This window comes from Macaca mulatta, chromosome 6 (genome assembly GCF_049350105.2).
Source record: "Macaca mulatta isolate MMU2019108-1 chromosome 6, T2T-MMU8v2.0, whole genome shotgun sequence".
In the NCBI taxonomy this organism is placed as follows: Eukaryota; Metazoa; Chordata; class Mammalia; order Primates; family Cercopithecidae; genus Macaca; species Macaca mulatta.
In genome coordinates, this window is record NC_133411.1 from 39,634,826 (window position 1) to 39,648,405 (window position 13,580).

The 13,580-nt window shown below is 38.2% G+C and overlaps 1 protein-coding gene across 5 annotated transcripts in view; it reads right to left on the minus strand.

The window, feature by feature from the left end:
* LIFR (LIF receptor subunit alpha) overlaps nucleotides 1-13,580 on the minus strand; it is a 76,732-nt gene that overhangs the window by 44,928 nt on the left and 18,224 nt on the right. For 3 of the 5 annotated variants that reach the window (XM_015139923.3, XM_015139924.3, XM_015139921.3), the window contains exons 2-5: nucleotides 8,985-9,145; nucleotides 7,219-7,333; nucleotides 5,839-5,978; nucleotides 2,081-2,244 (exon numbers count right to left, since the gene is read on the minus strand). In XM_015139923.3, coding sequence (XP_014995409.2) covers nucleotides 2,081-2,244; nucleotides 5,839-5,978; nucleotides 7,219-7,333; nucleotides 8,985-9,126 — 561 coding nt within the window. In that variant the 5' untranslated portion in view covers nucleotides 9,127-9,145. Of the gene's footprint in view, nucleotides 1-2,080; nucleotides 2,245-5,838; nucleotides 5,979-7,218; nucleotides 7,334-8,984; nucleotides 9,146-11,984; nucleotides 12,478-13,580 lie in introns of those variants that run through there. The other 2 variants (XM_015139922.3, XM_078004406.1) reach the window with 2 other exon arrangements.

Below are 13,580 nucleotides of genomic sequence, written 5' to 3' on the forward strand. Positions count from 1 at the left end.
AAACACATGAATTCAGGTAACCCTTTAACATACTGATTTCTTTTCCTTTGGATAGATACCCAGAAGTGGGACTGCTGGATCCTATATGAGTTCTCTTTTTAGTTTTTTGAGGTATCTCCATACCGATTTCCATAGTAGTTGTACTAATTTACATTCCCAATCACATTGTATAAGAGCTTCCCATGTTCCACATCCTCACCAACGTATAAGTTTTTTTGTCTTTTTAATAAAAGCCATTCTAACATAAGTGAGTTTATTTGACTGTGGTTTTAATTTGTATTTCCCTGGTAAGTAGTGATGTGGCTGCATTTTTTCATATACCTGTTGTCCATATGTCTTCTTTTGAGAAATGTCTATTCATGTCCTTTGCCCACATTACAATGGGAGTATTAATTTTTTTTTTTTTTTTTTTTTGAGACAGAGTCTTGCTCTGTCGCCCAGGCTGGGGTGCAGTGGCCGGATCTCAGCTCACTGCAAGCTCCGCCTCCCGGGTTTAGACCATTCTCCTGCCTCAGCCTCCCGAGTAGCTGGGACTACAGGCGCCCGCCACCTCGCCCGGCTAGTTTTTTGTATTTTTTTAGTAGAGACGGGGTTTCACCGTGTTAGCCAGGATGGTCTCGATCTCCTGACCTCGTGATCCGCCCGTCTCGGCCTCCCAAAGTGCTGGGGTTACAGGCTTGAGCCACCGCGCCCGGCCGGGAGTATTAATTTTTTAATTGTTGAGTTGTTTTAGTTTACGGTAGATTCTTGATATTAGTCCTTTGTTGGACAAATAGTTTGGAAATGTTTTCTCCCATTCAACAGACTGTCTCTTTACTCCGTTGCATTCTAGTCTCAGCAGCTGCAGTCTGCGCTTCTCTCACACTTCAGCCTTAGCAGCGGCACATCATGCCCCACTTGTGCTTCAGCAGCCACAGGCAGGGGACTCTGGGCACATGGAATACACTTTAGCAGTGGGGCCACTGCTGGTGTTCTGCTGGCTGCCTCACTTTCCTCTCCCTTCCCTGCTTTAGGTGCTTCCTGTCACTTCTCTTGAATCCCGATGCTCTCTCTGGGACGATCTATTTGAAGTGTGACTACTACTCCCTATCTTGCTTCTTTGTTGTAGAGAAGGTGAGTACGAGATGCCTCTAGTCAGCCATCTTGAAGCCCCTCCTCCATTTAAAGTCTTCTATACCATATTTTAACATACCTTTTATATATTCAGATACAGAAATACTTACCATCATTACAATTGCCTCCATTATTCAGTACAGTAACACACCATACAGGTTTGTATGTGGCCTAGAAGCAACAGGTTATTGTCCCATATAGGCTAGGTGCTAGCTGACTAATGTTATTTTAGGAATGAAATACGTGGGTTGTGAAAGAGAAACAATAAGAAAGTATGAAATATAGAATAATCTTTTCTTATTATCTTTACTAATCTATGTACTTGAGCAACTTAAACAAATTGTAAAATCACAAGATGGTCTTCTAATTATTAAACCTGTAACTAAGCAAACTCCAAATCTATCAAGAAAAAGAGTAAAATGCTGAAAGGGAGCATTTCCATGTAACAGCTGTCAAATTTTTCATACCTGTTGTTCATGACTCCTTAGAGGTCATTCATAAACAGGATTGAAAAAACGAGAGAGAGAAAAAGCATGTACTGATAAATTCGAGCTTATAGATTTATAAAAAAATGCTCTACGGCTAAACTCTGGCTAAATATGCTTCAAAACATTAGACAAAGGTAAAATAATACACTAAATTAAATGTATACTTTCATTTACATAAAAACATGCATATAAACCAGTCCAGACAGGAATACACAAAAACAGTACTTACTATGTTCAGATGGTAGAATCACGGCTTATTGCTCCCCTAATTTCCTAAGCTATCTATAACGGTTACACATCTTTTAATAATTAACAAGTGATTTTTAAATGATGCATGATGTTTTCAATGAACCCTGAAAGGTATTTGATTTACTTCCTAAATAATCCAAAAGTTCACTGATACCACCTTAAGACTTCCCGAAAAAAAAAGTATTCAGTTTCTTTAATGTCATAGGAAGAAAATCTATGTTCAAACTTACTAATTTTACGAGCTCCATACTCTCTTTACGTAGAATTTTAATTTCCCAGATAACATTTGAGTGGTGTGGAAAAACTGAACCCCTGTCATTCCACTTTAGGTATAATGTAGAGGTTGAGAAATCAGCAGACAAATTCAAGATCTCTGGAGTATCTGGAATTAAGGCTTTAAAAAAAGGAAACAAAAGAGAAAACTTAGTAAAATAAGTAATGATTTTTCATACTGTAACTCTGCTAATCAACTACTTATAAATTCTATTTCTTCTTGATCAAAAAATCAACACTCAAGATTTAAAAGGAAACTCTAGAACCTAGTAATCCTGGCTGCAGTAAAAAGGACATGGACTGAGATGCCATATAAGGAAAAGATAAAATGTCATGGACATTTCAAAGAAAGGACTGGATCAAAGAAATGAAGGGTTGGTTCTAATGATAAAGGGAAACAACCAATATTCTCTCAAATTTCTGAAAAAGGGGAACAAATATATTATTTATTTGTAGAGGTAGCTCCCAATACTTAATCAGCCAAATTTAAGAAAATTATTTATTAGCTGGCTGTTTCAAATCCACAGCACATTTTCTAATACAAACAGCAACTAGGTTTCTATAGTACTATAGTGTCATTTAGTCAGGAACCTACAGGTAGGCAACATCAGAGAGAAGAAAACAAGCTTCCTCTGTATGGCTGTAGACTACCCTAAGAAAATGACAAAATATAGAAAGTTTGTTTTGGTAAAGGCTTCTCTCTGTTTTCTCTGCAGCTGTCTCAGGCATCTCCTGGTGTCAGAGTCCCTCATGCTGGGGGATGTCAACCACTTGAGAAATGCTATGGGCATTACTGATTTTAGATACCATTAAATAGTAGCAGGATTGTCTCAGTGACTAAGGCATTGAATTAAGAAGTCAATGGTTACTTGCAGAAATAGCAGGTTGTAAGATGTAAGAAGTAGCAGGATGTAAGAAGTATGTCAGAAAGGTTCCTTTATCAGGGTATGCAACACAGACTGAGGGGGACTGAGACAGGTGATAAGGTGACCAATTAGGAGACCACTGGAGCAATCCTGGCTAGAGTAACAAGGATATAAACTAAGATGCCATCTAAGGAAAAGATGTCATGGACATTTCAAAGAACTGACTAGATTAAAGAAAAAAAGGGTTGGTTCTAATGCAAAAGGGAAACAACCAATATTCTCTCAAGTTTCTAGCTCAGAAAGCAGCAAGAGGAGCAAAAGGAATTGGGAGTCACTGTGAAGAGACACAGAAGCCTGGCTGTGGATGAGTAAGTGTCAGGGGAAGAAGACATCACGGAGTCAGAACCGTGGATGTAGACTTAAAAGGAACTCACTGAGTGTAGTGGAAGAAAAGAGCATGAACACACAGATATAAACCAGCCAAAGCTCCTTTTAGGGGCTGCGGATAGACAATTACACCTCCGAGGAACGGAAAACACCAACATGAATCCAGAGAGGGAACCCTAGAAGCAGAAGGAAACCAGAGAAAATCCAGGATCATCAAAATAAAAACAAATAGTTGTTATCTGGGCCAAAAAGAACAGTTTATAGAAGACGACTGTGGAAAAACCATTGGCAAGGCTACTGTTAATATCTGAGAAAGAAGTTTAGGAGAACAGTGGGCTCTGAAGCTGCATTACAAAAGGTAAAGAAAAAAAAATCCATGCTCGAAGGTTTGGGCATCTCCTAGGGAGAATCCAGGTCACTAAAAAAGGTAGCATGAAGAATAATGTATCCTTGAAAATCATTACATCTCCCTAATGACAGATAAATCATGGAAAATTTTGAACCAATGGAAAACAAAGAAGGTATGAGCACGTTCCATTCTATAAAATGTAGGCTTTCTGGTTTGAGAATCAGAGAGACTTGGACTTTCTTCCATGTTCCTTCCTTAAATAACAGTAAAGTAAAGGTGAGTTAGAAGAAATTCATAGACTCATCCTTTCTTGCCTCATTTCTATCCTAGAAGCTCAAGGACCAATTACATCTAGTCATGGTAAGCCCAAAACTGCAGGAGAGCGTAGGGCTAGAGTAGCTGAATATGCTAAACAACAAAAAGGGCAGAACAAACCAATACACATTGATCTCGGAACTTAAAAATAGTTCTTAAAAATACATTTAACTAAAATTTGCCCTATACAGTGTTTGATACTGGATTTATGTAAAGTGTTTAGGGCTGTACACGACACAGAACATGTGGATTTACAGTCTAAACTACAGAGCAAAGTCAACAGTTACACCAGTTACACAGCTGTATAAGGACAGTGGAGGATGCTTCATAAAGAGATTATAAGTGGGCAGCTGCTTGTGAAAAAGGAAAAACGCAGACAAATGAGAGGTAAAAAGTTAATTTAGCACCAGGACAGGGAAAGTTCAGGGTGCCAGTGTGACCAGAAAAGAGCAAGAGGCTTCCAAGAACACGGCTCTTCTTTCAAATGATTCAGTATGTCACATGATGTAGTAACTTACAATTTATGAAACATGGGAGTATTGTACTAAGACAATGCTCATCTTTAAAATGCTTCTCTCCCTGAAAAGTCCACATAATTTACATTTTATTTAAATAGCAGTGGGCTACTCTTAAAAACACAAGTCATATCCAACATTTCACGCTAAAGACAGTAATGGCCATAATTACAAATACAAGGATTTTAAAAAGCCACTGTTCCCTTTCTTTTCTTTATAGCATATAGGGAAGTTTCCCCTAAGCTCCCATGAACTACCATCTTCATTTTGTGCTAAACAGACATGTGAGGACAATGCTAACTTGCTTTCTAGAAACTCAGGGAAGAAATTTAATGAAAGTCTTTCTTATTTTCTTCTAATGCTAATTCAGCTTTACCCAGAAACTACACGCTCTTGCTTCCTTAGGACATCAGGAGGTAAGAGTTTTCCCAGCTTTTTTACAGGACCCACGTTATTTATTCTGCTTCAGAATGACCCAAATTTTCAGGTGATTTTAAGAAATGCAGACATTAAAAATCTTAAGAATTTTTCATGCTTACACAAGGGAAGTACAAACTTTACTCTCTGTGTGTGTGTATATGTACACAAAATCTTGTTTGCTTTATGTAATTTCAAAAGCATCTTTAGATCCACAGACACTCAATTTTCATACTTTTATTTAGTAGCAAATTGTCAAGAGACCCAGATTCTCTAAAGGACAGCTATACATGCATTGCAGAGCTTCTCTTGCACACAGTAGGTGCTCAAAGATTTGCTGATGTATCCATCTCCTCCCTTCCTTACACTCACCTAATTTGCTTTTCAATTTTCTTACCCCAATACTGTTATTCTAATCACAATCAGGACCATTATTATTTATAATGCTACCAATACATTACACGATATGTAAAATACAAGGAACTATTAATCGACTGAGTCTCCTAGAGTCTGTCTTGATTTGCCTTTCTGATTCTAATACTGTCATTTTTCAGTAGCTTCCCAGACAAGACTATGCCCTAGAGCGAGGGGCATTTGAGAAATTCTGGAAGGTACGCAGGAGTCAAGGGGGCTAAGGAAAGAGTATAGAACTGAGGGAAGGAGCTTGAATTCTGGGATATTTTGATTGGCCAGAAGAAAGTTTGCTTCCTTCTGATCTTGGCTACCATTTACAATTCATAGGAAGGTTGCTCAGTGAATTAAAAGTATCAGCATAACACATGAAATTCAAAGAACTAGAAAGTACCACAATACTAACAAATGACACTTGAGTTACTTTAAAATCGAGTTTGTTTGCAAATACTTACAAACGTTTTGTTCATTTAGTGTGAATTTACTTGTAGAACTTCCAAAATCATGTAGAGAATTTATTGTTATTTCATAATCACCATGTGAAAGAGCTGGAATTTTAATATTTGTTTTCTCTAGTTGATAACAAGAATGGGACCTGTAATAAGAAGAAATTGAATTTTAATTAGCAAATAAAATTAATAGTATAATTTTCATAAAAATTTGGTTAACACAAAATACAAAGGAAAAAACTTTATGCCCCTTTTGTTGCAAAAACATGATAGGTTGTACTGCATTTTAAGACTGAAAAAACAGATTGGTAGTAATTTTACCAATGTAGGGGTAGGAAAAACAACCACATTGTACCAAAAAGTAGAGTAAGCACAGAGGACTCCATATAGCTGGAGTTTTTGCATGCCTTTCAAAATCCCACCTCAACCTTCCCTTTGTAGGCTGATTTCCACTGCTCATGCTCCACCCCTTCACTGGGGGACCAGCACATCACAGCGCTCCTCATGCTAGGATGATGTTCAATGGATGCTGATGAAGGAAATGAAACTGGCAACTCCCCTGCTCCTCTGCCTTGGCTCACGGTTTATTCTTAACAGAACTTCCTCTTCAGTTCTGTTTCTAAAATACTTCCAGTTCCCCTGGTATCTCTGGGTGCTTAGGACTCTGGACGTGAATGGGTCCAGCTCATCTCCTTCTAAACCTCTCACATGGCAAGGCTTCTTTAGGCACCAGCAATGAACACCTGAATTCTCCAAATAATGCCATCTCATACATTTAAGCCATTGTACGCAATATTCTTTCAGGGTGGAATGTCCTCCTATTGCTTTTCTGCTGAGAAAACTGAGTGTGCCTACTCCAGAATTATACCTCCTCTGACAGCCTTTCTGGACTTTCATACTCCTAGTGTATACTCCCTTGCACAAAACCCACAGCATTGTTACTATTTGTTTATTGTGACCAGGGGAGCAGGGGACCAGAACTAACTTCCTCTCTGTTTGGCCTGTGGTGGGCATGTGTGCTCTTCAGTAAACTTTTCAGGGTCCCCTTTCTGGACTCACACTAAGACCATCCTTCCCTGCCTCTCTGAAGCAAGGTATAGCCATGTGGCTTTATTTGGTGGGAAAAATCTGAGTGACAGTCTTATCTACCAGATCAAGAAGGAGGCTCTGAAAGCCAGTGCAGACTCTGTCCCCTCTTCTCACCTTGCTATCACACCTCATAACACCTGGTGCCCTACAGGAGAAAAATGAGGCAGAAGTCATGGCAGACTCTGCTGGACACAGAACACAAGCAGGAAATAACCCTCTAGTTTCACAAGCAACAAGAAAGTAAGAACTGAGGGTCATTTCTGCAATTCAACCTAGCTCATTGTGAATTAAAATTACCTGTTTTCAATGCAAACTTCATAATCAGTACCACGGCCTGTTCCAGAGGGTGCTTTCCAATAACAGTCCCACACTTGCAAATTGTTAGTTACACACTTCAAATCACGAGGAGCTCCTGGAGAAGGAGAAACACACACACACACACACACACACACACAGAGAGAATATGCTGAGTAAGTCAACTGCACTCTAAAAGGTCAAGCATTTTCAGTTTTAAGTACAAGCATGTGTGTCTGTAGACAGCCCATGTTTTTTCAAAAAGATGATCCTGCAGTCATGGGAGTGGACTGGTTTTCTATTTCTTTTTGCAGCTTTGATAAAAAAAAAAACTAAAGGGTAAACTGATGAAAGTGGGCCAGCTACTAGACCATTTTGGGGTTAGGCTGCTATCAAAAATTCCACTTTCAAGCAACTAAGACAAATCAAGGGAGTGAGTGGCTAGTCATGTAGATTCAATAATGGGACCAAGAGAGGGCGTGAGGCTAGATTCTAGCACCTCTTGAATCTTCAATAGCCCCACTTGAGGAAAAAACAAAGACAAAAAACAAAAACAAATAAGTCTTAAGTAAAAATGATGTGCCTTCCAAGTCTTTAAACAAAACTTTGAAACTCCTAGCCACCACCACTTCACTGCTTGCTACCAGACTGCCCCCTTGGTAGAACTCCCATAACTAATCTTTAGGTTATTATGAAGTATATTAAATTTAAACAGTAATAAACTCATGAGTTCATTTGAGAAATGTGTTTTTGGTGTGGGCCTAAACAATTGAAAAGCAACAATTCAAAAGATTACAATCCTACTAGTACTTACATCTATAAAATAACATTACATCATGGAATATGTAAGCACTATGCAATGAAAACAGTCACCCCGAAAAAAAATGAGTAAAAAGAAGGGGGGTATGAGAGAGAGGGAAAGAGGGAAGAAAGGAGGGAAAGAAGGGGAAAAGGCAATTACAGAATAAAAAAGGTAGTCCATCTCAGATTCTATAAATGTTTATGAAAAATGTTTTTGTTTTTGTTTTTGTACATGGTTGGTATGATCTTCACTGTAGGAATCAATTATAAAGCTGTTTATATAAGACAGAAAAACAAATATTACATTAAAAGTACTCACATTATAAAGCAGCAATAATCATAATAATAAAGTAATCTAATGAAGGACCTTGGGGAAAAGAGATCTGTTTAAATATGGAAATAATATAAAAACTAAACCAAGGGGCAGGAGGATGATAATTTCTTTATAGAAATAAGCTATAAAATATCTACATAAACATTCTTAATATATTCAAGATGTAACATAATACATTTAAAAGTATTTGGATTTCATTGATATGACATTCTAAAAAGGTAACATTATAGAGACAGAAAACAGTGTCTATGGAGACAAGGCAGCGCTGGCAGGGGATGGGCCCGGGAGGGTTGACTACAGAGGAGCCAGGAAGCTTTTGCAGTGCCGGGGCTGTTCCCTATCTTGATTGTGCTGCTGGTTACATAACTATATTCATTGTCAAAACTCACAGAACTGAATCTGAAAAAGGCAAATTTTATTGAATATAAATTATATCTTATATTTTTATGGTAAAATAATATTTTGATCTATCATTAAGGATCTTTTAAAAGAACTAAAAGTACATAGAAAAAAGATGACAAAAAAACGAATTTTAACCAACAAAATCCTAAAGGGATCAATAAAGCAACAAAATTACTTCATCATGGAAATAAAACTGCAATCTGTTCATTCTCTGGAAGGCTGATGCACTTACCCTTTTTCTGGCTATTTACTTGATTCATTAGATATAGAAGAATAAATGTTGATAAGAGCCACTGGAAATTTGAAGCAGTCCTCATTCTTTTATTGTCCACCATCCAGGATGCTCGTTTCAAACACACGTAAATATCCATCATCTGTGCAATGCAATCAGTCCTAGGTTAGGAGAAGAGTTTCAGATGGTGTTCAGATTGTTCTGAAGGCTCACCTTATACTGTGTACACAAACACTCAAATAGATTCTGACAGATTCTGAAACATTGTACATTTAGAGACTTTGGAGCTACTTAAACTCAAGTTTCCTTGGCTTGTGGAGACATCAATAATTGGACACAGTTGTTGCTTTAGGTATCTACTAGAAGGCCAATTTTCAAATGATGGGCTTCAAGTTCAAAATTATAACTATAATTATAAAATTACAACAAAATTATAAGCACATGGCTATCAACTCTACTCCAACACTACTAAAATGCAGAAAAGCAGTGCATGAGACTGAAGTTTTGACAATTTTAAGTGATACCTGGATTGATATTTTTATGTATTTTATTAGTATGTTAACTTGTGTTTAGTCATTTACGACAAGTAATATTAGTTTTGTTTCCCATTTACATGGTGATGGAAAGTTTCTATTTCATATAAATTTAATAATTTAAAGAGAAAAAACTAGGGTAACAGTATGGAGATGTTGCACACTGGACATTTAGGGATCTCCCACAGTAATGAAATTCCCATCCACCCTTCATCCTTTCTTCCTAGGGGGACACCACCAGCAAACAAGGTCCTTCCAATACACTGAAAACTCTTGTGTCAGACCTAAAATTGCCTCATTATATTACAACATTGGCACAGGGCACCAAAGATCACAAAACATATAAGCAAAGGCTAAAATATTAAAGAGAAATTTAGGATAACCAAAAGGAAAATAAAAAGTATTTCCAGAGAAAATGAGGATGATATAGGAAACAAGAAAACTTAAAAGAAAAAAACGAACCTAAGAAAACTCTAAATAGTATCCTCAGAGTAAACATGGCATAACTATAAAAAACAAGAGGATGCAATAAAAAAGGAATAACAGGAAATAAAAATACCTCTTAGAAGTTAAACATATATTGTCTGATATTAAATATTAAAATAAGAAAAAGATTGCATAATCTTTCAGAAAAAAAATACCAAAAAAAAAAAAAAAAGTAGAAGAAAATGTGGGAAAAGAGATGAGAAATGGAGACTCGATAAAGAAAAGGAGATCCAACACTTAAACAACTGGAGCCCATTGAGAGAATTCAAAAAAATATTCTTCTTAGTGAAAGCAGATGGCAAGCTCTCTTCTTGGCTACTGCTAAGTACTGTCAAAAACCCAGGAAATGAATCCCAAATAGCTTAATTATAACCAAAACATGCACAAGGCGTGAGCACACATTTCAAAAGTGTTCTATTATTTTCTGGATGAATGAATAACTTCCTAGTCAATTCCAGAGTCACTGAGTTTACTTCTTAGAATGAAAATGTATTCACAAAATGTCTAAAATGCCAGTTGCCGAATTTATAGAATTACACAACTGTACAAGAATAACTGAGTAATGGAGCCAAACAGGACCCTAAAACTCAAACCCTGACTAAAATAATCATAAACCATATTCACTGACTGGCTAAACATTATCTTGAAATGAAACAGTCCCTCGCTACAAGTTTCGATTATTCTAAAAAGAGACACAGGTCCTACTGCCATGCCAGGAAGAAGGGCAAGAAGGGGTGGAGGGAGGCAGCTGAGGAAGAGCTCTGGACCAGGTGCTTCCAGATTTAGAAGCTAATCTTGGCTCCATTACTAATTAGTGGTATGGCTGAGGGTAAATCACTTAATCCCTCCCTGCCTCAGCCTCAACCATTGCAGCACACAGCCATGCTCTATTCAGGATCCACATAAGAGACTTCCCAAAGTGAAGCTGTAATATTCCATTCCTGCTGGCAGGGAACAGGCATGCAGACAGTAGCGAGCTTGCACAAAGCCTACGCCAGCAACAGCCACGGATCAAAGACTCTGCTGAGGAGGTCAGTGAGCAGGAGGAAGGCAGTGCCCAGGGACAGAAGGATTAAGGGCAGTGTCACCGAAGCCTGCTTAACTTAAGCAGGATAATAAAGAAGACTTCCTGGTGTGATACATTTACACAGAGAATTTTGGGCAATGCAGTATTATGCTTATGACACATCAGACTTCCCTACCAAGCAAAACTTTCAAATGGACTTACTGTGGGCCAGAACAATACACGAACAGAGCCTTCTGAGGTACTTTGAGAAAAAAGGGATGCTTGGGAAGCTTTTCTCTATGCACTCCTGATAGAAATATTGTCAGAATTCACTTTTTTTACCCTGTCAATGCCTTATTCCTTAGAGAAGCACGAATTTTTATAGAATTTCAGGATCTAACTTTCAAAATTAGGATGCGACAACAGGGTGCCAATGCAAATATGCAGGGGCAAAGCAAGGAACAAACGTTTTCACAGCAGGTGCAAACTGCGGCCCCTCTGCCGAGCATAAAAGTGGCAGCCACCAGCCTCATTTTGCCAAAGATGCTGATTTTTCCAGACAAGGTAGAAATCTGGCATTTTAAATGAAACACCAAAGTTTGTAAATGTAAGAAAATAATGCATATGTTGTACACATTCTAAAGGCCAAACAAAACATGCTCATGGGCAGTATCCTTCCTGCCCAAGGATGACCAGTTTGTCTCCTATACTAATTATTTTAAAGGATTTAAGAAGTCAATAAACTCTTCTGCTAACGAAAAGCAATCATGCAGAATAAATTTATAAGATTGTTGAATGGAAAGAAAAATATCTGGTTCTATTTCTTTACACATATGCTGACCTCAATCTTAGACCATCATGAAGCACAGGCAGAACCTGAGCCTGGGGCCCCACATGGCAAAGTTCGGTCCTGTCAACACATGACCCTGAGCTTTTAAAGGCCTTGTTTGTGAAGATGAGTGTTCATACATGTACCTTGACTTGTATTTTTCTCAACCTTGGGAATTCTGGTTCCAATGTACATGAGGTTTAGGGCCTTTCTGCTGAAGAAAATTAGGAAAAGAGAAAAGTAAAGCTAAATACCAGAAACTGTAGTCCCAACACATTTTGTTGCCTATTTTCTCTCTGTTCCCGTCCCCCAACCCCTCTCTATATATACATAAATATGGTGGCAGTGGTGGGGACAGGTAGGTAGAGACAGAGGGGGAAATGTGACAGAGAATGAGTCAGCATGTCCTGCTGGCACGAACCTAAGCCTGATGGCACTGAAGCCTCCAGCCTTGGGTGCAGAAGGAGGCCTCAGGCAACACCTGCACAGTCAGGATATAAGGAATTAAGACTGCCTAAAGCATCTTTTATCTCAAGAATCTATCTTTTTGAGATACAATGAGATAACTCCCTTGTCATTAATTCTCAAAAGAAATTAAATGCTAAGCTGGAACACGTGAAGAAGAAAAGAAAAGACCCTGAACTACTGTAAAGGTAAATAAACCTACGAGTGGGTCACCGATCCACAGGAGTGGAGATATTGGGAGTTGAGCCAAACAAGGGCAATCACACAGGCAGTAAACAGTACCCGCACTGCTCATTTGTATTCTTCCTAGTGTCCCTTTCTTTACTGTTTCCTAGGAGGAAACATCAACATTGTTTAAAAACTTTGACCAGCAACGATTTTCCTTATCCCATTTCCCTCCCACAAGATCTTAAATTCCTCAAGCATTAGCTCCCAGTGAAGAAGGCTTTTCAGGATCATAAACTCTGCAGTTAGGTAGACTCCATTGTGTTACTGAAGTGAAGTGTAGGGGCTCTTCAAGTTAAATGAAAGAAATACTTATGAAAAACATAAACTTGACTAGACTAAGAAGTTCTATCTGGGAAGACTAGACTGCACAGGAAGGCATGAACAGCTTTTCAGAAAGAGGGAAGCTGCAACAAAGTGATGTTTCAAGGAGATTAACTAGGAGATAGCTGCAGTAACAAAGATGTATGCAAAATTTATCAGTATATAGATCTAGTCCTAGCAAAAATCTAGTCCTCAAAGAGCCCACATAACCCAGCACAAGGAATTTGAAAAGACTGATAGCAAGATGCATCACTGAGAATATCAAAATAACTGTATCAAAGATGTTACAAGTTTCCAGGGAGTGGAGGCCATACACAAGGGCTCAGGAATAAGAACAACATCATAATAAATCACTCAAGGCCTCTGTGACTTGCTGTGTGAGTGTGGACAAACCCCCACTGTAACACAGGGATGGTGACAGCACCACCTCCAGAGCAGGTTACAGGTGTACATGAGACTGGGTGTGTGACCCATAAATATTCTTGAGAAGAGGAGGAACACACCAGACTTCTTAGCAATGAAAGCTAAAAAGAACACCTTCCAAAATACAAGTGAAAATTATTTTCACACTTAAATTCTATACTCAAGCTGTTGAGTTGATAACATACATTTTACGAAGACATGCAAGATGTCGAAAGATATATCGCCTTCCATGTACCCATTCTCTGGAAGCTACTGCAGGACACGGTTGACCAAAATGAGGTACAAAACAAAAAAGAACAAGAGAG